The sequence below is a fragment of the Centropristis striata genome, chromosome 1 (assembly GCF_030273125.1).
Source record: "Centropristis striata isolate RG_2023a ecotype Rhode Island chromosome 1, C.striata_1.0, whole genome shotgun sequence".
NCBI classification, from domain to species: Eukaryota; Metazoa; Chordata; class Actinopteri; order Perciformes; family Serranidae; genus Centropristis; species Centropristis striata.
Genome location: NC_081517.1, coordinates 43,597,281 through 43,621,940, shown reverse-complemented (window position 1 = coordinate 43,621,940; position 24,660 = coordinate 43,597,281). Strand labels below are relative to the sequence as shown.

At 37.3% G+C, this 24,660-nt stretch overlaps 3 protein-coding genes across 4 annotated transcripts in view; all 3 read right to left on the bottom strand.

Annotated features, from left to right (window-relative positions):
- Positions 1-8,214, bottom strand: part of pdia2 (protein disulfide isomerase family A, member 2) — a 15,221-nt gene extending 7,007 nt beyond the window's left edge. For both annotated transcript variants that reach the window (XM_059330928.1, XM_059330938.1), the window contains exons 1-4: positions 7,935-8,214; positions 5,883-6,089; positions 2,408-2,541; positions 1,294-1,431 (exon numbers count right to left, since the gene is read on the bottom strand). In XM_059330928.1, the coding sequence (XP_059186911.1) occupies positions 1,294-1,431; positions 2,408-2,541; positions 5,883-6,089; positions 7,935-8,214 (759 nt within the window). The remainder of the gene's footprint in view (positions 1-1,293; positions 1,432-2,407; positions 2,542-5,882; positions 6,090-7,934) is intronic.
- Positions 8,215-13,646: 5,432 nt separating this feature from the next.
- Positions 13,647-14,800, bottom strand: LOC131975933 (protein PERCC1). Its single transcript, XM_059338771.1, has one exon. The coding sequence runs from the start codon at positions 14,798-14,800 to the stop codon at positions 13,943-13,945; it is 858 nt and encodes a 285-aa protein (XP_059194754.1). The 3' UTR covers positions 13,647-13,942.
- Positions 14,801-20,145: 5,345 nt separating this feature from the next.
- LOC131968131 (toll-like receptor 2) lies at positions 20,146-22,705 on the bottom strand. Its single transcript, XM_059328877.1, has 2 exons — positions 22,096-22,705; positions 20,146-21,852 (listed from the first exon to the last, which is right to left on the bottom strand). Exons 1-2 carry the CDS (start codon positions 22,703-22,705, stop codon positions 20,324-20,326), a joined length of 2,139 nt encoding a protein of 712 aa, XP_059184860.1. The 3' UTR covers positions 20,146-20,323.
- Positions 22,706-24,660: the final 1,955 nt, after the last annotated feature.

Sequence of the window (24,660 nt, the reverse complement as noted above, 5' to 3'; positions counted from 1 at the left end):
AATAGTAATAATGTCCTAATTGAGGTGAACATTTTGATGTTTGAATAAAGTTTCTACTTTGAAAATGTAGGAAGGACTGCCAAAAACACCTGCTGCTAAATAACAATAAAGAATTGTTGTAATAACATAAATTATGCATGATTCCACCACTGACACCCATTCATTACAGCAGTAGTTCTCAACCTTTTTGAGTCGCGACCCCCAATTTAACATGCATGTTGTCCGCGACCCCCGCTCACTGAACACAATCTCACAGGCACAGTTCAGATCACCCAAAAAAGAAACAAAATGACGAAAAAATGAAACAAAATGACCACAAAAAGACACAAAATGACCAAAATATGGAAACAAAATGACCAAAATATGGAAACAAAGTGACCAAAAAAGACACAAAATGACCAAAAAAAAACACAGAATGACCAAAAAAGACACAAAATGACCAAAAAAGACACAAAATGACAAAAAAAAGACACAAAATGACAAAAATATGGAAACAAAATGACAAAAAAAGACACAAAATGACCAAAAAAAGACAAATGACCAAAAAAGACACAAAAATGACCGAAAAAAAGACACAAAATGACCAAAAAAAGGAAACCAAATGACCAAAAAAGACATAAAGTGATCAGAAAAGACAGTAAATGACCAAAAAAGACACAAAATGACCAAAAAAGACAAATGACCAAAAAAGACACAAAAATGACCGAAAAAAAGACACAAAATTACCAAAAAGACACAAAATGACAAAAAAAGACACAAAATGACCAAAAAAAGGAAACAAAATGACCAAAAAAGACACAAAATGATCAGAAAAGACAGTAAATGACCAAAAAAGTAAACAAAATGACCAAAATAGACACAAATTGAACACAAAATGATCAAAAAAAGACACAAAATGATCAAAAAAAAGACACAAAATGACCAAAAAAAGACATTAAATGACCAAAAAGACTAAAACACATGAACACTTTAACACAGTGGAGACAGAGCTGACTTCCAAAATGATTTGGCGACCCCCAGAAATCATCTCACGACCCCAATTGGGGTCCCGACCCCAAGGTTGAGAATAGCTGCATTACAGTAGTTACAGGCCTAATATTTTCCTTCACTTACTTCACTGCTATATCAGAATCAGAGAAAATATCCCCATCTCTCTATCCTTGTGAGGACATTTAGTCCTCCAGAAGGAACATACTGTATACACTAGGTGGCAGCAGAGCTACTATTGTTACAGCTTCTTCATAAAACATCTCACTCAAAAAAGTCTCAGTTAGTATCATTGGTTCTTTGTACCTTTTTGAAAAGCACCACCGTGTTGGCTTTTACTTCAAACTTCTGGAAAACCTCAGGACTCGCTGACAGAGCAAACTCTGTGTCAGTAACATCCAGAGCAAGCTCCTTGAACGCCTCGGCTGCCTCACTTTCCAGATTCTAAAACAGAGATAAAAATAAAACATACACTACTGGTCAAAAGTTTTAGAACACACCAACTTTTCCAGAATTTAATTGAAAATGATGCAGTTTAATGTCTCAGTGTACTCTGAAATTAATGCACATTTGCAACATTTAAAATTCTTGACTGAGCATGATAGTGTTTTGAAAGTTAAAAAAAGATTAAAAATCACATTTTATGTTGAACTAAAGGACTAAAAAAAGACACAAAATGACCCAAAAAAGACACAAAATGACCCAAAAAAGACACCAAAAGACACAAAAATGACTAAAAAAAGACACAAAATGACAAAAAAAGACACAAAATGACTAAAAAAGACACAAAATGACCAAAAAAAGACTAAAAAGGACTAAAAAAAGACACAAAATGACCAAAAAAAGACACAAAATGACAAAAAACGACACCAAAAGACACAAAATGACTAAAAAAAGACACAAAATGACTAAAAAAAGACACAAAATGACAAAAAAAGACACAAAATGACCAAAAAAAGACACAAAATGACCAAAAAAGACACCAAAAGACACAAAATGACTAAAAAAAGACACAAAATGACCAAAAAAAGACACAAAATGACCAAAAAAAGACACAAAATGACTACAAAATGACTTACAAAGACATGAAAATAATTCAAAAATGGACAAAATAGCCCAAGACTCCATAGAGTTAAGTTGTTAACCTATTTCTTGTTCCCTGAAAAAGGCCTACTTGTATAATTCTGAAATGTACATTATTTTCCAGTTTTGGTTAAGCTTACCTTTTTTTATTTACCTCTGGCAGTTCACCACTTACCTTTGTACCCTTTCAAGCTGTTCATTTGACTTGAACTGCTTGAATTTCAATAAAAAACTGGAAAAATTGGGGTGTTCTAAAACTTTTGACCGGTAGTGTAGATAAACATGAATGCAAACACAAATATGTGGTCATATGATATATTAAGGCACAAAAACGCACATCAAAGAATCCGACAACGGAGATGTTGTGGGAGTGGATGAACTGAGCTGCAGAGTCTGCAGAGAGGAGCAGCGGGGCCCCGGGGCCCGCACGCCGCTTCATCCACTGGATGATTCCTTCTGCTGTCCTCTTCCCTGGAAAACACATAAATAAACAAATGAAGTCAGAGTCATGTCATGCATTGAGATGTTAGATAAAAAACAAACAATAGTGGCAGTATAGCTCAGGATACCAGGATATAAGAATATGCAAACATTATATCTGATGCAAATATGGACAGAGTTAACATGTCAAACTGTGAACATGTAGGTAAACCAACACACTCTCTCACACACAGACACACACACACACACACACACACACACACACACTGTACACACAGATAAGGTTTCATAGAGACATATTGTCCTCTCTGAAAAACAACCTTAAAGGAAAATTCAACATTTTTGAGAGAGTAAGAATAGAAGATCTATATCTGTCATTAGAAAGAGTAAGCCAACAGAGGGTTAGCTTAGCTTAGCATGATGACTGGAAACGGGGAAATAGCATAAATAAAAACAACAATAGAAAAAAAAACACTTAACACTTAAGAAGTTAAAAAAATATGATGGCAACAATGCTATAGTGACTAGACGGTATATAATTGTAATAATAATAGTACAGTATATAATATATAATATAATATGTAATAATAATAGTAACAATATTGCATACAAATAAATAAAATAATTATAAATAAAATAATATAATATATAAATATATAATAATAGTAATAGTAATAATAATAATAAATAAGGCCGGTATTATAATAATAATAGTAGTATATTACAGTATATAGTAATAATAACAGTAATGTCAGCAACAGTATATATAATAATAATATATATAATAATAATAATAATAATAATAGTAATAGTAATAATAATAATAATAATGAATAAGGCCGGTAAAATAATAATAGTAGTATATTACAGTATATAGTAATAATAATAGTAATGTCAGCAACAGTATATATAATAATAATAATAATAATAATAATAGTAATGTCAGCAACAGCATATATAATAATTATATATATATATATAATAATAATAGTAATAGTAATAATAATAATAATAATAATGAATAAGGCCGGTATAATAATAATAGTAGTATATTACAGTATATAGTAATAATAATAGTAATGTCAGCAACAGTATATATAATAATAATAATAATAATAATAATAATAATAATAATAATAATAATAATAATAATAGTAATAATATTAATAACATAGCAAAGTGTCATGTGTAGATTTAGTGTATTTCAGTAATGTTGGTTCTGGCAGAGGTAGATGAATTATAGAGTTTTATTGCAGAAGGAAGGAAGGACTTCCTGTCTGGTTCCTTGGAGCAGCAGGTTGAATGAGTCTGTGGCTGAAGCTGCTCTTTAGCTTGTTGTTGTAGTATCATGGAAGGATTAATAAATGGGCCTACTGCCTAATAATAAATAAATGGGCCTACTTTAGCTGTTAATGAGCTCTTTAATGTAAAACAACCAGAAGAATTCACAAAGTTTAACACAAAGACTCAGCCTGTGTGTAGGAGGTGTGCTGAGCCTTTAAAAGCTCTGTGTACATTGTGACTATTGATACAGTTTACTGTTCCAAAGAATCTTTAAGAGTCTTTACACATTTGTTTGCTGAATTTAACATATTGTCAGACTTGAAGTAATGTGTTTGGGTCCAAACAACCAATCAGCTACTTGCAGCTATGTGATTATGTATGAGAAGTGATTAGCATAGATGCTGCTATAGCATCTGTTATAAGATAGTGTGGTAACGCTTTATATTAAGGTCCTTGTAATAACCATTAATTAACAAGTAATAAGGCCCTTGTAAGTCCTTACAAGATGCTTATTAACATTATTGTGTGTTTATAAGCTTATATAAGTGTTAATAATGGCATTATAAACACCCATGACCCACCCATTATGTCTTTGCCATGCCTTTATTAATCTTATTTTGTTTGCTTATTGATATTAAAATATACTTTATTGCTCATCTATTATACGTTAACTATAAGTTAACTATGCTTTTTGCAACTACCGGATCTAAAGCGAGAACAATGTCTTATTACTTGTTAATTAATGGTTATTAAGGACCTTATTATAAAGCATTACCGACAGGATTTCTTCCTTGAAAGAAGGGAAAAGAACAACTATTACTCTCTTGAGTTCTTTCTGCACAGACAGTGATAAACAGATGGTTCATCCAACCACCAGGTATTCATTTCTTGAAGGTTTCAGTGTATTTTTATTTGGCCCGTGAGGCAATACCAAATTATTATATTATTATTGTACTATAAAAGCTGACCCGCCGGTATTATACGGCGCATTTATAGCTAATACTACAAATCCCACAATGCCCTGCTGTTGTTTTGGCGCGTCAATCAGGACAGGACCCAGAAACGCTCCTCTGTGACAGTCGTCATAGCAACCTCAAGCTAGAGCTGTCTCCCAGCTACCCCTTCCCAAAAATGGAGAAAAGAAAGGCAGAATTTATTAACCTGTTGAAAAAGTTTATTTTGATATTTAAATCAGAAGGATGCAAATAGAAAAGAGGCATACGATTTTTATTTAATTTTTATTTAATAAATTAATGACATTGATGTTTTTTATTTGAAATTTGATTTTGCATGTCTGCACTATTTAGTTATATATTGTATGTTTATAAGCGTTGCTGGTTCCATATTTAATGTTAAAGCAAAACATGTTTGGTATACAATACCGGTCAAAAGTTTTCGAACACCCCAATTTTTCCAGTTTTTTATTGAAATTCAAGCAGTTCAAGTCAAATGAACAGCTTGAAAGGGTACAAAGGTAAGTGGTGAACTGCCAGAGGTAAATAAAAAAGGTAAGCTTAACCAAAACTGAAAAATAATGTACATTTCAGAATTACTGTATACAAGAAGGCCTTTTTCAGGGAACAAGAAATGGGTTAACAACTTAACTCTATGGAGTCTTGGGCTATTTTGTCATTTTTTAAATTCTTTTCATGTCTTTGTAAGTCATTCTGTGTCTTTTTTTGGTCATTTTGTGTCTTTTTGTGTCTTCTTTGGTCATTTTGTGTCTTTTGGTGTCTTTCTTTGTCATTTTGTGTGTTTTTTAGGTCATTTTGTGTCTTTTTTTTAGTCCTTTAGTCCAACATAAAATGTGATTTTGAATCTTTTTTCTACTTTCAAAACACTATCATGCTCAATAAAGAATTGTAAATGTTGCAAATGTGCATTAATTTTAGAGTACACTGAGACATTAAACTGCACCATTTTCAATTAAATTCTGGAAAAGTTGGTGTGTTCTAAAACTTTTGACCAGTAGTGTATATTAAAAGGTTTATTTGTTCAATGTTGGCCCGCAATTTTATTCAAGTTTTACATTTTGGCCCATTGTGTGTTTGAGTTTGACACCCCTGATCTAAAGTGTGTGTGTTTACCGGTGAAGTCAACAGGCTGCTTGCGGTCTCCTTTCACGAACAGCTTCAGAGTCGGGAAGCCTCCGACGTCAAACTCATCGCCCAGCTCCTTCTCCTCAGTGGCGTCCACTTTGGCCAAACGCAGCGATCCTTCCTCCTTCTTCAGTTTCCCAGCAGCCTCGGCGTAAACAGGCTCCAGGCGTTTACAGTGGCCACACCAGGGAGCATCTACACACACACACACATACAGAGAAACACACACATAAATAGATCTCAAAGTATTTCCATGTAGAAGCAAATCGATAACCAAAGCAGCCTCTGTTCTGTCCAGTTTGTTGTTGTTATCACATGCAAAGATACGCATGCAAATAAGCTGCAGATAGCACCTGTGCCAGTTTAGCTCGGCCTTTATCTCCTTTACATGTTTCCTTGTTATATTTGGTAACTTCAGGTAATATTTCGAGAAAAAAGTTGCAAATTTACTCGATTAAAGTGGCAAATCTACAAGAAAAAAAGTTGCAGATTTACGAGAAAAAAGTGGGAAAAAAGCAACTTTTTTCTCCCAGATTCACCACTTTAACCCTTAATATGACACTCATTGAAATACTTGCAAATTCCAAATTTCAACCCTAGAGAATATTGGAGGATATTACATACAGCCAGAATGTGTAAAAAAAAACATACGAAAATAATATTTTGAGAAAAAAGTTTACGAGATTAAAGTGGCAAATCTACGGGGAAAAATGTGCAGATTCATGAGATTTAAAGTGGTGAATCTGGGAGAAAAAAGTTGTTTTTTCCCCACTTTTTTCTCTCATCAAATAAGCTGCAGATAGCACCATGCCAGTTCGGCTCGGCCTTTATCTCCTTCACATGTTTCCTTGTTGTGATCTCTCTGCTCGCAGTGCTGAGCTCATCCGTGGGAGAGTTTAGCTGAGAGAGCATCTGGACAGGAGAGGCCACGTGTCTGCACGTTGGTACGATAACGCCATAGAGGACGAGAACAGATGAAAAGACACTGAAACTGTGATAAAAACTCTAAAAAAAAAAATCTCATTTGTTTATCAAGGTGCAGTGCTGTGGAATGACATAAAACATCTAACATAATCATGTTCCTCTTTAAATAGATAGATAGATATACTTTATTTATCCCAAGCTGGGAAATTACAGAAATACTTTTAAGACCAAGCTCAAAAAATCCCTATAGATGTATTTGTTTCGTTTAAATTTTGTTTGTATTTTTTATTTTCATCTAGCTATGTAATTTAAGTAAAGTATAGTTACTTATAGGTTTAAGAGGGAGGGTCGTGTATAAGCCCTTTGGGCTTTTTGATCTTTCCTGCATTTTCTTTTACTGTTTCTTGTACTGTTATTTCCTAACGACTGTATGTTTTTTAAGTGCAAACAACAATAAATAAATTAAAAAAATAAAAAAACTCAAAGCCCACGACTAAGCCCAGTTATCCCTGAAGCTCCCCGACAGTTTCCCGTGGCCTTCTTCAGCTTAATTTCACTATTTGTGCATCCAAAGGTCAAGAATTAACCTCTGGGTTCCTTTGACTATTCAGTGTCTGGGGCTGTTTCTTCAGAAAGAACAAATCTTTGACACTTTTTTAAAAAAGACAAAACTGATCGATGAGAGTGATTTTAGAGCAACAAGTGTCCCCACTTATACTAAAAAAAGCACAGAAATATAACATATATCGTCTCAGAAGTTCTATTATTGTGCACAACAGAGGTTTTATATATAAACATGCCACATCAGTAGCCATTTTTAAAAACAGATTAAAAACTTTCTCTACAGCATTCAGTTGAACTGTGTACATGTGTGGTTGTGGGAGTGGGTGCACATGTGTGAGTAAGTAAGTGTGTATGTGGTGAATATGGAATAGCTTGTCTACCTGCACTTTTCAATTAATTTGTAATTGATTTTTGTTTGTTTTTCTGTGTTTTTTTTTAACTGTAATCATGTGTATACATTGTGAAGCACATTGAGTCTGCCTTGTGCATGAAATGCGCTCTATAAATAAAGTTGAATTGAATTGAATTATATAATTTCCAGTGTCTACTTACAGAATTCGACCAGCAGGTATTGGTTCTCGCTGAGCGCTCTGTCGAAGTTGACGATGTGGAGAACCATCACATCTTCCTCCTCCTCTATCTCGGTGGTTTTCTCTTTCTTCGGGGCCTCTTTGGTCTCCTCCTCCTCCTCCACCTCCTCTCTTGAAGTCTCCTCCGACGTGTCTTCTTCTGGTGTTTCCTCCCGTTTGGCGTCTGAGTCGTGGGCCCGGCTGCAGGAGGCCCACAGCAGCAGGCCCAGCAGGGTGATGGACAAAAGCGTGTGTGTCCTCATGTTGGCGTTTCTGTGTGAGCACCTGCCTCCTCTCCTCTCAGGTAAGGGCAGCCACAGTAACATGTGGCACTGAAAGTTTCTACCTTTATGTGTCTAAGATGGAGAGTGTGTGTCAAAATGTTACTGGCCCTGCCTCTCTTCCAATCAGCCTGAGGGAGACTGGTTCCAGTGTAAACCAATCAGACGCTGCCCTGTAGAGTCAGGATTGAGGAAACTGGATGATAGAGTGTTAAGGCTTCAAGAACACTTTCTTCCTCCTCCACTATTCTTCTTATACTCTTTTCTTTTCTGCCACTTTAGCTTTCAGACCCCATCACCCACAAGGACATATATATATGTGTGTATACTTCTTTAATTTTTGTCAACTCCACTCTCTTTGGGCCTTATCTGATCCTCATTTACATAAAAACAGACAGAGCACAGTAATAGTTTTATATCTGTCTGTCTTCTTCCCGCGTCTCTTATTTCTGTTTACTTTAACTAAAGCAAACACTCACACCTCGTTCTTCTTTCTATTGTTTAGGGTTGTATATTTTAACCTCCTTTAACCCTTTATCAGGCAAATAACTATATTTGGTAACTTCAGGTAATATTTTGAGAAAAAAGTTGCAAATTTACTAGATTAAAGTGGCAAATCTACAAGAAAAAAATCGCAGATTTAAGAGATTTTTCATTTCATTTAACCTTTATTTAACCAGATATAAAACCCATTGAGATCGAGACCTCTTTTACAAGGGTGACCTGGCCAAGAAGGCAGCAGCACACGTCAAAAGTTACAAGACAGACGAACAATAACAATAAACAGGCAGCGAAAAGTCCAACATATTAAAAGTACTAAAGTGCAAGTGAATAGGCGGTATAAATAGGTAGCATAAATAAGCAGTATAAAGTGCAGCAGTGATAAATACAGTAGCAAATTAGGAACATGAGCACTGTGCAAAAGATTTACATTGACGTTTTTTGAGAGTTGTGCGAAATGCTCCCAAAGGAATCAGTTCTGATAGTTTCAGCTCAGATTGAAGGGTATTCCAAGCAGAGGGGGCAGAGAAACTGAATGCTTTTTTACCTTTTTCGGTCCGGACACGAGGGACAGAAAGGTGCACAATATCATTGGATCTGAGGTCATAACGGCTGCCAGATCTCTTAAGGAAAGTGCATAGGTAAATGGGAAGCAGACCAAGAAGAGCCTTATAGATCATGGTCATCCAGTGCGTATGACGTCTTACAGTAAGGGATGGCATGCCAGCTTTAGCGTAGAGTTCACAATGGTGGGTGAGGCGGCTACAGCCAGTGATGAATCTCAGGGCACAGTGGTACACAGGAGTTAAAGATTGTAGGCAGGTGGCTGAAGCTGACATGTATACAACATCGCCATAGTCAAGTAAAGACAAGAAGGTGGCTGAGACCAGAAGCTTCCGAGCCCTGAGGGAAAAACATGATTTGTTTCTGTAAAAGAAACCTAGCTTCACCCTTAATTTTGAAATCAATTTTTTTACGTGCAGTTTGAAGGACAGTTCTTCATCAATGGTGAAGCCCAGATATTTATAATTGGTGACCAACTCAAGAGTTTCACCCCGGACAGTTTTGATTGACGGAATATTTTCCAATGGAATAGATGATTTTGCAAAAATCATTAGTTTTGATTTATCAGCATTTAAAACCAGTTTCAATTTTTCCAGACGAGTCTGCACTGTATTAAAGGCAGATTGCAAAAATTCAAAAGCCTGAGCAATGGCATGTGAACAACAGTAAATAACAGTATCATCCGCATAGAGATGATATGAGGCATTTGATATGTTGGCACACAGATTATTTATGTAAATTGTAAAAAGGATGGGTCCTAAGACTGAGCCTTGCGGTACACCTTTTGTGACCTTAAGAAAGGAGGAACTAACTCCGGCCATCTGAACACATTGTGTTCTGTTTCCCAGATAATCAGCAAACCAAGAAGCAGCCTGCTTGGAGATACCATTTTTGAAAAGAATTTGCAATAGGAGATCATGGTCCACAGTATCAAATGCCTTAGACAGGTCAATGAACAAAGCCACACAAAACTTTTTGGAATCCAATGCCTCAAACACATCATTTAAAACTTTCAGGGCAGTAGTTACAGTGCTATGCTGCTTTCTAAAGCCAGACTGAACAGGATTTAGTATATTCTTCAGTTCCAAGAAATCCTTCAGTTGATCACAGACCAATTTTTCAAAAACTTTGGCCAGAATACATAATTTAGAGATAGGCCTATAGTTATTTACAATTGAGGGTTCCCCTCCTTTTAGAAGTGGGAGGACAAATGCAGACTTCCAAACTTTCGGAAGTTTGTTTGTGCTGAGGCTAGGATTTAAAGTGGAAAATCACATGTCCTTATTCTTGCGATATAGCCTTTATTTTTAAACTTTTCTATAGTGATTTTTCTTTTTAAATAAATGAATAAACGTTTAATGTAGCCCTTATTTAGTTGTTTTGTCCCACTAATGAATTAAATGCTGACTCATCTATATTTAACACATTAGATTGTTGAGAATCACTGGCCTAGGACACATTTGACCACATAATATTGCAAAGACATAACATAAAAAATACATCATTGATGCAGGCCGTGTAACCTCCACTCCAGCAGAAGATTTTGTCCAAAGAAAACTTGATAACTAGCTACTGTTACTTGTTGCTTGTAATCTGACGTAATAAATGTGCACGGGGCAATTTTACCTTCTAGCAAAAGTGGTGTAGGTGGTAAAAAATCAGAACAAACGTGGTCAGCTGAAGATGCATGATACACACAGGTCTAAAGCAGCTATTCTCAACCTTGGGGTCGGGACCCCAATTGGGGTCGTGAGATGATTTCTGGGGGTCGCCAAATCATTCTGGAAGTCAGCTCTGTCTCCACTGTGTTAAAGTGTTCATGTCTTTTTTGTCATTTTGTGGGGGTTTTTGGTCATTTTGTGTCTTTTTTGTCATTTTATTTCCTGTTTTTGGTAATTTTGTCTCTTTTTTTAGTCAGTTTGTGTCTTTTTGCTCAATTTGTTTATTTTTTTGGGCCATTCTGTTCATTTCTTTTGGTCATTTTGTGTCTTTTTTTTAATCATTTTGTGGTCAATTTGTGTTTTTTTTGGTAATTTTTGTTTCTTTTTTGGGTCATTTTGGGTCTTTTTTGGGTCATTTTGTGTCTTATTTTGATCATTTTGTGGTCAGTTTGTGTCTTTTTTGGTCATTTTGTTTCCTTTTTTTGATCATTTTGTTTCTTTTTTTTAAGTCATTTTGCATCTTTTTTTAGTCATTTTGTGTCTTTTTTTAGTCATTTTGTGTCTTTTTGGTAATTTTGTTTCTTTTTTGGGTCATTTTGTGTCTTTTTTTGGTCATTTTGTGTCTTCTGGTCATTTTGTGTCTCTTTTGGTAATTTTGTGTCTTTTTTGATCATTTTGTGGTCAATTTGTGTCTTTTTTTGGTCATTTTGTTTCCTTTTTTTGGTCATTTTGTTTCTTTATTGGGTGATCTGAACTGTGCGTGTGAGATTCTGTTCAGTGAGCGGGGGTCACGGACAACATGCATATTAATTTGGGGGTCGCGACTCAAAAAGGTTGAGAACTACTGCTGTAAACGGCAATGTGTCTCATTTGTCCTCTTGTGATCTTATTGCCCAAGACGCATTTTAAAACCAGTTGTAAACAGGCTCTGAGAGGCTTTGACAGCAGTATTTCTCTTCCCTCTGTGGCTGACAGCTTAAAGCCTTTTTCACCTTTAACCACACATAACTTCACTGATCTGCTCTGCTGCACCTGTAACCACACCCATCAGTGATGTCACTGTCCTCAAGTACACCTGTACACACCTGCAGCAAGGGGACAAGAAAAAGCACTATTGGTCAGCAAACACAAAAAAAAATTCTCATAATCTCTGTCTCTATTTTTTAATTTTATCCTTTTCCAAGTAGTTTTTCATATATATATATATATATATATATATATATATATATATATATATATATATATATATATATATATTATGTTTAGACTAGCCTACCCCTAATATATTCATAATTTTTTTTAAATTACAATTTTTCTCTGTACTGTTTTAGTGTTGTTCATTATTACTGTCATTGTTGTTTTTTTTGTTCTAATTTGTAATTGTTTTATTGTTGTTTATTATTACTGCCATTGCTGTTTTATTATGATTGTTTTGTTTTTAATTGTTTATTGTAAGGTGACCTTGAGAGTCCTGAAAGGCCCCTATAAATAAAATGCATTATTATTATTATTATTATTATTATTATATATTTCTTTGTTTTTATGAGATTGTTGCCAACTGTTTGCTTTATTTCTGCTCATTTTGTGTTTTTGTTGTTGTCATTATTGTCACATAGTTGCTGTGATTGCCTCTGATTCTGTAATATGTTAGCTTTTTTGTGTAAATTTTATTCATTTTTATTTTTCTCACTTAGTCGGGGGAAGGTTTGATTTGATTGAGATCTGATGGAGAACCCCCTGATATCACTGTCTCTGTGGTTTGCAGAAACGAAAAAAAAAATGCCAAAAAATGTTCTGGTGACTCGGCTGAATTTTGGTGAACTGACCGTCTGGAACAAACATCACAAAAATGACAAGCTGCCAGAAGAAAAATGTGACCAACAGGGGTATTGATTTGTTTTTATTAAACTCTTTGCAAGAATCTATGGAAGTAGAACAGGACATGAAAGAAGCAGTGAGTCCCCATAAGAACCTATGGTGACACCCGTGTAACAAACACTTTAAATCTTCTATAATCTCCCATATTCAGCTTTATGCTTCACATTAACTCATTAAGTCCCTAAGCGACGTAAACTCAACACCCTGGTGTGGTGGTCATGTGACTGTGACAGGAAGTGACTTCTCCAAAATGTTTAAACCCATTTAACAATTCTAATCCGTAAATAAGGTGTCCTGTATTGCATTAAACTTGTTCTGACCATTTTTCTTGAACAAATTAAAGTCACAATTTTGATATATGTTATGGAGATGTAAAAGAAAAAGGCAAATTTGTGTCTCTGTAAGCAGAAAATGTGTCTAGTTTTAAAATAAGAAATATCATAATTATAAATACCATAAATGCCCATTGTAACGTGTATGTTACATCACAGATCTTTGACATTTAGGGGTAGTATTTTTTTTTTTAGACATCAGAAATGTGTTCTATGTGGTCCCCTTATAGAACCAACATGATCTCACAGGAATCCGTGAAATAGCCACGGATTCGCTTAACTCAAAATCCGTGGAATAGCCACGGAATCACTCAAATTTCCGTGAAACTGACACAGATTTTGCTTCAATGCAAGTTAATGACAGTCATATCCCGTGGCTATTCCAACATACAAAGTGATTATGTACATTCACTGAGTGAATATTTAGAAAATAAAACATATATTTCTCGCTAGAAATGTGATCAAAATCAATTTTTATGCAGAAACTAAGTCAAAATATTGATTTTTTCACTAAAAATGAGAGAACTGTCCGCTATGTTTTTTGTTCTGACCGCCGGGACCTTGAAAGTCACGTGACTTGGAACAAACCAATAGGAAAAAATATTAACTTGCATTGTAGCGAAATCCGTGTCAGTTTCACGGAAATTTGAGTGATTCCGTGGCTATTCCACGGATTTTGAGTTAAGCGAATCCGTGGCTATTTCACGGATTCCTGTGAGACCAGGTTCTATAGAACACATCCTTTAAGGAGAACTGGCTCTGGGTTCTTATGGGTTAATGCTGCATGTGTGTGTTCTCGGTCAGTGTGTGTGTGCTGTCCGTCAGTGTGTGTGTGAGCTCCGGGTGCGGATCCCAGTTTGCCAGCAAGTCGCTGAAGTCCGGCTGGATGCTGTCGAGGGTGTGTGTGTTGTGGTGTGTGTTGTAGTGCATGTGTGTGTTCTGGTCCTGTGATTGTGTGTCACTGTCTGTGTGCATCACGTCGTGTGTGTTACTGAAACTGACCAGAGAGCAGCAGGGGACGGGCTCGGTCCAGAAGCTGAGCGGAAGATGGCGTTTGATCATGGGGCGGCTGCGGGCCCTACTGGGGCCCCTGTGGTGGAACAGTTCCGCCAGGGGCCCCAACCCGCTGCTGCCCTTTGCCGCCCCGACTCCTTGATCATCAGCACAAACAGCCACTGCCGAGCTGTTTTCTTGCTCATCTGGACTCCCCGCTCTTGCAATTTTCAGCAGGTCGTCGTAGTAACGCAGGCGGCCGCTGGTCGTCACGGACACCGAGTCGCTGTAGATGTCACAAGCTTCTTGGTCACCTGAGCAGCGGCCGAAGTATCGCTGCACGTCCCGGCTGATGAGGTCGGCAAACCGCAGCAGCTGCTTGGTCACATCCAACGCGTAGTGGGCGGGGTTTAAGAAAACCTCCTCCAAACATTCCTCCTCTTCCTCCTGAGCTTCAGATTCTTCATCCTCCTCCTCCTCTTCCTCCTCCTCCTCCTCTACCTCTCTGTCTTCCTCATCTTCCCTCGCTTCGGGCTTTTCCTCCACGTCTTCCTTGCATGGAGAATGCTGGAAAATCAGAGGGAAGTAGGCTGGAGCCGGGGCCTGGACGAAGAAGTTCCTGATGACTCCTGCAGCCATGTTGGGTTTTTAACACTGGAGAGACATTTACACAAGAGGAAAGGTAAGAATCAACCAGGAGAGCAGTGTAGTCCGGCGGCTGAGGACCAGATTTGGGAAGAAAGGGGACACGTCGGACAAAAGCACCAAATTTTTTCCACATTCTCTCTATCACTATAGGTTTCAATTTTTGATAGGAGCCACTTCATCAAGATTGCAGATCAGAGATGGCAGCCATATAAAACCTATGAGAACCAGTATATCTTCTAAGCCACTTAGAAGATCAATCTTGGTGTCAAAATATACATTTTCTGGGTCAAAGAATAATTACTACTTATTGCTAATTGCTACTGAGAATATCACTAGATGATCAAATAGATATCTTCATTTTGGCCATGTATTTACATAATTATTAGATTCCAAACATTTTCAGCTGAGGATTCTCTGCTGCAGCACTTGAAGCAAGTTGCCTACCAGTCTGAGTGAAAATGAACATTTCTATTTGATCAAATAATCATCTAGTGATATTCTCAACAGCTTTAAATGATTCCTTGACCCAGAAAATGTAGATTTTGACACCAAGATTGACCTTCTGAGTGGCTTGGAAGATGTATTGGTTCTCATAGACTTTATATGGGTACCATCTCGGATCGGCCATCTTGATGAAGTGGCTCCTACCAAAAATTGAAACCTATGATGATAGAGAGCACGTGGAAAAAATTTGGTGCTTTTGTCCAGCGTGTCCCCTTTATTTAGCTAAGCCGCCTGACTAGTGTGTTCAGAGCATAAAAATAGTTTTAAAAAGTCAGTTTTATTACCTTAGCCTTCAGGATCAGGTGAGTCCGTGTTGCTCCGTCCTGGCTCATTGATGGAGACACTTTCCTGGATGTGTGTGTGCATGTGTACCGCTGCACCGGCAGGATGGTCGCTGTATATATACCTCATCACACGGCCGCAGACGTGTGTGTGTCTCCCGTCGGATGAGGCAGCTTCCAGAACAAATATTTGCATGCCGGATTGGCCAAACACACTTTGTTTACTTTATCACTGGGCAACGGAGGAGGGGGTCCAGGGCTAATGGATCCTCTGCTAGGGGACGATGGAGAGTAGTCACACACACACACACACACACACACACACACACACACACACACACACACACACACACACTCATCATTGCTTTTTTCCGTTCCTGTTATCAGGCTAGTTAAAGGATAAAAGACCATGAAATCAAATCATATGCTGTTTTGACTTCTAAAGGGGAACACTCTGAACCGACAGCAGCAGACTGAGACCTGGTTCTGCTCAGAACATGACGCACTGTTGTGTTTTTAACCCTTTATCAGGCAAAGAACTATATTTGGTAACTTCAGGTAATATTTTGAGAAAAAAAGTTGCAGATTTAAGAGATTTAAAGTGGCAAATCTACAAGAAAAGTTGGAGATTTAAGAGATTTAAGGTTGCAAATCTGCGCAAAAAAGTTGTGGATTTACAAGAAAAAAGTGGGAAAAAATCAACTTTTTTCTCCCAGATTTACCACTTTAAATCTCATGAATCTGCACATTTTTTTCTCGTAGATTTGCCACTTTAATCTCGTAAATTTTTTTCTCAAAATATTATTTTTGTATGTGTTTTTTTACACATTCTGGCAGTATGTAATATCCTCCAATATTCTCTTGGGTTGAAATTTGGAATTTGTAAGTATTTCAATGAGTGCCCTATTAAGGGTTAAAGTGGTGAATCTGGGAGAAAAAAGTTGCTTTTTTCCCACTTTTTTCTCGTAAATCTGCGACTTTTTTCACGCAGATTTGCAACTTTAATCTAGTAAATTTGCATCTTTTTTTCTTAAAATATTACCTGAAGTTACCAAATATAGTTCTTTGCCTGATAAAGGGTTAAAGCACAAGGACACAACAACAAACTAACCACATCAACCTCCCAAAAATTCGTCTTCAACAAGATGATTATATGCTCAGACAGCAGTTCTACCCGTGGCTATTGGATGACTTGCTGAAAATGAAATGAAAAGGCTGCTCAGGTGCTGTTAGATCAGGTGGCGGAGCAGCACAAAGAGCCCTCCAGCAATGCACCGCTCCTGATGGACAGATAACACTTTGCAGAGCCGCTAGCATGATTTCAATTAAATCCATTTAGACTAGAAAAGGTGGCAACGCTTTATAATAAGGTCCTTAATAACCATTAATTAACAAGTAATAAGGCTGATAATGACACAATTACATTTTTCCCCCACACAATAAAGACCTGTTATTGATTAATTAATAAATACAGGCTATTCAATTTTGTGTCATTTCTTGTTCATTTTTGCATCTATTTTGTTCATATTTGCATCTATTTTTTGGTTGTTTGGTAATTTTTACATGTATTTTTGGTCAATTTGTGTCTATTTTGATAATTTTGTGTCATCTTTGGTCATTTTTGCATCTATTTTTGGTTGTTTTTGATCTTATAATTGAGCGTAGAAGAAGTTATCTTCTTGTTCTTGTATCATTTTTCCAGCCTGTGTTATGATGACGGGGTTGTGTTCACTCCACGCTCATTTAAATTTGCTGCAATTTTTGTTCAACGCAGCTCAAAACATTATAACATTTTCCCAACTGATCTGCTTTCTGCCTCTGATCCTGAGCCTGTCATCGTCCTCCACCTTTAATATGGCTATAAAAAATCTTATTGCATTTTGGGTTTTTTTAAGGTGTGGGGGATTTGGGGTGCGTCAACCCAGTTGGGACATAGAAGGGGGTGCACGGCTGAAAAAGTTTGGGAACCGCTGATCTACACGACATCATACTTTACTAAAGCTTGAGAAAGCTGAACTTAAGCTTTGTCATCATAATGAAAATATCATAACAAATATTTGTCTTGTGCAGTTTTAACTTATTTACATTTCCTCAACATTCACAGAAAGAAGAAGAAATATTCGAGATCTTTAGAATCGTTCATCTCTTTAATGATTAATTAAAATAAACTGCAGTGGATTCTGACAATAGTACAATATTTGTCAGTGCTGTGTTGCTTCTGGGAGATAAAGACACGCTGGTTTACTTTACTGGAGATAACACAGATAAAGTAAACTTTTAGTGTGTGTACAACATGAAAGTGCATGTTTATAACGTGTTGATCATGAAAGCAATGATTTCACTGATTAAATCCTACACTTCACCACATTTTACCGACCTTTTACAGACATCTGTAACTCTGTAAATATGTGCATGTGCTTCTGTTTATATGTGCATGCTGAGCATTAATGTGTGTGTGTGTGTGTGTGTGTGTGTGTGTGTGTGTGTGTGTGTGTTATCAGGACACCCTGACTCCCCTGGCCTGCCTGTCATCAGTATCCAGGCTTCTGTGTTGATTTTAGGACTAAAGATCAATAGCGGCAATATGTCAGCTCTCAAGAGCCTGACAATGAATTACACACGCTTTTAGGCACACAAGCACATGGACACACACACACACACACACACACACACCACAAACACATACACACACACACACACACACACACACACACACACACACACACACACACACACACACACACACCACACACACAAGACAAGAAAACCGATAATAAAATTGCGGCTCTTCTTCATGCCCTTTTTTTTTTAAGTTTGAAAGCCTCAGTCTTTAACTTTTATATAGTTGTAATGTGAAAGTAATATCAAGACAGATATTCTGTTGGAGAAAAAACATGTTTTTAATTAGTAACGTTGAATTAAAAGTACACATTATTGACACAATCAATTGTTATGCTTTTGCCACATTTATCAAACTGAATGAGATACAGATTTTCTAAAGAAATCTGGCTAACGCTTTATATTAAGGTCCTTGTAATAACATTAATTAACAAGTAATAAGGCCCTTGTAAGTCCTTACAAGATGCTTATTAACATTATTGTGTGTTTATAAGCTTATATAAGTGTTAATAATGGCATTACAAACACCCATGACCCACCCATTATGTCTTTGCCATGCCTTTATTAATCTTATTTTGTTTGCTTATTGATATTAAAATATACTTTATTGCTCATCTATTATAAGTTAACTATAAGTTAACTATGCTTTTTGCAACTAGCGGATCTAAAGCGAGAACAATGACTTATTACTTGTTAATTAATGGTTAGTTAACCCATTGAAGCCTGGAAAGCGGATACGTCGTTTTGTAGTATTTGTATAAGCTCTCAAATACTTTTTGAATTTCATTTCTATCTGCTACAGAGGCTATTGTAGCAGATATAGGCTATATTATTTAGTAGAAGCGTTGACACTTCTGTTGAATTTCCAGAAAAACTTCAGGTTTTAGGGGCTGATTTTAAAATCGCCCAGAGGTTTTACAGGCGTTTTAGGCCTCAATGGTTATTAACCCTCCTGATATGTTGCGGGTCAAATTGACCCATTTCAGAATAAAATTTTAAAATAATAAAAATAAAGTAAAAGTATGTTTTCATAAAAAGAAAAAAAAGAACATTTAAAATAAATGTAAAAAAAAATAAAAGTCATGTCAAACGATTGTATTTTATAAGTAGTCTTTCCAGTGCACATAAAAAAAGTTTTAACATGAATTTTTTAAATGAAAACGAGTGAATTATCCTCATTGAACCATGATCTTTGAGAGGTAAATAACACCATTGCACTAAATATTGATTGAGATGGTTAGTGGCGTTATTAATGAAACATAAACAATGTTTTTGCAGCGGGTCAAATTGCTCCATGAACATTATTGCTGTTCCTGAGAAACAACCATAACAGGAGGGTTAACCCTTTATGGTATGCATTATGATGCCAGTTAGGAAAAAAATGTTTGGAGTGTTTTTTGTCTTAAAATAGACTAAATAAACATAATTTGAATACATTTTATAATTATTTTTTTCTTGTAAGTTTATGGGGCTTGTTGCCCGTAGGCGACATTGTACCATAACGATGCACAAGTGAAAAAGAAAGTTTTTAAAATTAATTTTAACATAATTTATTTAATAAACATGTGTAAAAGATTCAGTAGCTTCAACAGGGTACAATACATAACGTTTTAAATTGAAAAACATTATAAAAGGAGCTTTTTTTAACCGGTTTCTTGTCTGCCTGTAGGCAACATTGTAGCATTGAACCAACGACCCATTGAAATGAATGTCTTGAACAGTCTAAGTGTAACAAATGATCAAAAATGAAAGTTTACTCACCTATCAGTAGGAATATATTTTTTCCAGATGGAAAAGGACCAGGAAATTGTGTTTTGAGTGATTTTTTTGTGGCGCAAAATGGCTAAGCTGTTTCCTTTGGTCAAAAGTCAAAAGTCTGCAAAATAGGGTTTCAATATGGCCTCCTGGAGGTCATGTGACAAATTAAAGCATTGCTATTGGTTCCCTATACTCTTCCCTCTTTTTTAAAGTATTGCATCACTCAAAAACATGCATTGAAGAAATCGGACAGGCCAAAAATGGGTATGTTGCCTGAGGGCAACACCGTACCATAGAGAGTTAAGGACCTTATTATAAAGCGTTACCAAAATCTGTCAAACAAAACACAAAATTAAAGCTCCTCAAATTGTAAAATGTCTCCATTGTCGGCCTCGGGCCTTTTAATGGCTGTTTTCAAACTGTTCCAGAACCGGGGGACCAGGTGGTCCTCATCAGGCCACTCCAGGTACGTCCTGGAGTTCATGACTCTCCGCAGCTTGCAGAACTTCTTGGGGATGGTCTCTTTGTCGATGGGCTCCAACAGGATCAGCACAACCGAGTCGTCGTTTTGGTCGAACAGCCTAAAATGCGTGTAATCCAGCTCGTACTTGCACCATTCACTCCTGACAAAATGCTGAGAAAGGACAAACAGAGTTCTGTGACTCTTCTCGATGGCGTCCATGATGTTGTCCAGGATCCAGGCTCCGGGGACAAAGTCTCTCTGGTGGAGGCAGAGCCGGAGACGGGGCTCCGTCTGCTCCAGCTCCGGGATCAGATGTGCTTCCACCCAACCAGAGTCCATCTCGCTGTAGGAGACAAAGGCGTCATACTGGAGCTCTCCCTTCTTTAACTTGGGCTTCCTCTTGGCTCTCAGCCAGGCCCAGGTCATCCTCACGTACCACACAACGCTGAATCTGTGACACAAACCTGCGACCAGTGCCAAAACCAGCAGGATTCCCAAGAAGAGGACAGAAAAAGCTAAAGCTGTGTGGCACTCAAACACAGACAACCTGGCGTCTGCTGCACTCTTTCCTCTCAAGGCGTCGGGGGAATCACAAATGTACGACTTGGAATCCCCAAAGGTGACTTGATGATTCTTCCAGCCGCTCCTCATGAACGCTATAAAGTCACATGAGCAGTGAAACGTGTCTGCACCAGCTTCCAGACTCTTCAGATTGTTAAACATATTCAGATGGTTGCCGCTGAACCACTGCAAGTCGTTGTTTTGAATGAAGAGATATGACAGACGAGGGTATAAACCTCCATCTGGCAGGCTTCTGATCCTGTTGCCGGAGATGTGCAGCTCTGTGAGAAAAGGTAGCTCGATGTTGAACACGGTCAAGTCGTTGTCTGATAGATCGAGGATGTGTAAACTCATCGGCAAACATGTGGTCACTTCTCTTAAATGTGTTGCTGAAAGGTTGAGGAACCGGAGACTTGGCGGCCAGAAACAAGTCTCAGGCATCCTATGAAACACGTTTCCACTCATGTCGATGTTTTCAAGCTTGTCTAGTTTGGTGAAGAGCTGGCTGTTGATGGTATGCAGTTGATTCCTGCTGACATTGAAGGTTTGCAAACTCCAAAGTCCACCTTTGCCATAGCACATCATCTCGCTCAGGGCCAGATCAGTCAACAAGTTGTCACTGATGTCCATAAACTCAAGCTTTGCGAAGTCGACAGAGGACTGACATGGAAGAAGGAATAACTTGCAGTTGAGCACAGACACCTTCCGCACCACGCTCAGCAGAGGCTGCAGGAAAAACAGGGCTGGGAATTTGTAGAACTGAGGGACATTAACGTTTTTAAACACAACAGCCTCCAAATGGTCAATGCGTGAGATCCATCCAATAGAACCAAAATGAGTTAAGAAGAATCTAGTATCTTCAAGCGCCAGCAACGTTAAATTTGAGTCCGACATCAACTGCAGGAAGGCAATACAGGCTGGAACCGCCATGGTGATATTTTTGAAAATAATACTTTTTGTTCCACCATCATGGGCCACTTTAAACGGAGTCATGTGATCAGGTGTAAAGAACTCCATCTCTGTGAATGTCAGGGTTGTGCTCGGGTGTACAACATCTAACAGTATAGCTTTTACTAGCTCTCGTTGGCTCTGTAGCGGACCATTCAGACCAAGTGTTGCATTTTTAATTGGCCCAATTTGTCTCAAACTTCCTTCTGTGTAGACTCTGAGATTCTTTCCATCAAAAACAACCTCTTCCAGACCACGGAGGCCAGAGAAGTCGGCTTCTCTAACCGATTGAAGGTGAGGTCCTCCAAAATGTAACGTCTTTAAACTCTTCAGTGGCTGGAAAAGATTCCCTTGACCCAACGATTTGTATTTGTTCCCCAAAAGATTCAAGGACTGAAGAGAAAAGAGGTTCTCAAACCATCCAGCAGACAACGTATCCAGTCTGTTTAAGGACAAATCCAGTTTCTCCAAATTAGTCAGCGGGACAAATGCTTTGTCGTGGATCGTTTCGATTCGGTTGTTATTCAAGATCAAAGACCGTAAACTAACAAATGCTACAAAGTCGTTCTCCGTTATTTTCTTCAGTCTGTTGAATGAGAGATCCAGTTGAGTGATGAGCTGTGAAGGAGCAGCAGGGACCGACTCCAGGTTTAGTTTGGAGCAGTAGCAGGACGTTTGTTCACAGTGACACCCTGGTCTGGAAACTGAGGAGGTGTGATCAATCAGCAGAAGGACAAATTGAAGAAATGCGAGGATTCTCATCTTGAGCTCCTATAAAACACAAAAAAGTGAAACCAACCATCAGGCATTTTCTTGTAATCTGTTTATAGTGAATATTTCTGCCACTACCACTACCGCGACTGTGCAAACAAGTCTTGACGCTCTAAACCAGGGGTCCCCAAACTACGGCCCGCGGACCACTTCCGGCCCGCCAAAGCAATTGGAGTGGCCCACTTAACTATCCCGAACAATCCCTCTAAACATGACCAGTTTTTTTAAAATTGCATTTATTATATATTTATTTATAAAATATCCTCATGTAATGATTAAGATAGGCGTTCTAATTAAAATTGACCTCAGTTATGAATTATTTACAGTAGTAGCAGTCATTTTCACCCCCCCACACAATGGTATATTCCGTTCTACGTGATGCCAAGCCGTAAGCGTAAGTTTTCGCGGGCAAGGCAAGCTAACGGAAAATGAATGCAGAGTCCATTTTCACCTGTACCTGTTACAAAATCATTGTTAACTGGCATCAGCTTGTGTTTTCATTTTCTACAAAATAAAAGGAATATCTGTGGTACTTCAAATAAACATGTGAAGACTTTTTATTACTTTTTTGCAAACCAATAGGTGGTGCCAAGGCCAACAAATGACCGTTATATTTACACAATAACACTGGTGGTCACTTTGGCCCATATCATTTCCTGTTATAGACTGACCCCGGCCCCCATCACAGAAAGAAAAGCTGATGTGGCCCCCACCGAAAAAAGTTTGGGGACCCCTGCTTTAAACTATGACCAGTATCACACTGACCATAAAGCACTTGTGTCCTAATGGACTCGAACTGAACCCACGGCTCTTACTCTGCTATGTTTCTTGACTTCATCCTTGCTTGTGTTGTATTAACTCTCATTTGTACGTCGCTTTGGATAAAAGCGTCTGCTAGATGACATTGTAGAATTTTAGAATTGTAAATCAAGAATCCAAGCTCCACAAAAGGATGGGTAACGCTTTATAAAAAGGTCCTTAATAACCATTAATTAACAAGTAATAAGGCATTGTTCTCGCTTTAGATCTGGTAGTTGCAAAAAGCATAGTTAACTTATAATAGATGAGCAATAAAGTATATTTTAATATTAATAAGCAAACAAAATAAGATTAATAAAGGCATGGCAAAGACATGATGGGTGGCCATAATTGAAAAATCTACTTAATCTCCCACTATACGAATACATAGTTCCTGCGGGCACTGCACTAGTATTAAAAATGCTAGGGAGCATGGCTTCAGCCAGATAGCCCATCTATAGATGAGTGGTATGACATCATATATGAAATTTTTGTAATGGAAAGAATCACTTTCTCTGTGAGGCTTCAAAAAGCCAAATTTGAGGAAATCTGGGAGAAGTGGAGATTGTACATCACCCCGAAACGCCCTTCTTTTGTTTAATATTGTGTAACTTTCTTTTAAAAAATGTTTTAATCTGTTTTTTACTACTTACTGTAGATGGAAACACCCCCAAGTTCTGTTCTTCTGTTTATAAAAATTTGAAAATATGGATCACAGTGTCTATTATCAAAAATGGTGATGACTGTTGTGATGTGATTTTGAAATGTGATTCTAAATAAAGACAAAATGTAAAAAAAACCCCAACACTGTCTGACTTCCTCCCCAGAGGCTAATTGGTTACCGGTTGCAAATACAGTTGCATTGATATATAAAATATATATAAAATATAATATATAAAATATAGATTTTATTCACAACAGACATTTTTATTAGTTATAGTAGTGACACATAATAATGTCTTTCTGGAAAAAGGCCTATTATTAAATGTGACATTAAGGTTATTAAGCCCTTATATAGTATTTAATGGAAAATACCCATCATGTTTTACAGCACACATGTTGTTCAAAGGTTAAAATGACATTTTGGGTGGTTTTCACTGACAAGATATTTATCTATTTTAATCTATTCTTTGCTCTAATAATCATTG

Excerpts from the sequence above, each read along its gene's own strand:
- LOC131968131 (XM_059328877.1), bottom strand. The coding sequence starts at position 22,705 with ATGAGAATCCTCGCATTTCTTCAATTTGTCCTTCTGCTGATTGATCAC. Across the intron at positions 21,853-22,095 it reads TGCAACACTTGGTCTGAATG|ATACTAGATTCTTCTTAACT; the intron begins GTCCGCTACAGA and ends TGGCGCTTGAAG.
- LOC131975933 (XM_059338771.1), bottom strand. The coding sequence starts at position 14,800 with ATGGCTGCAGGAGTCATCAGGAACTTCTTCGTCCAGGCCCCGGCTCCA.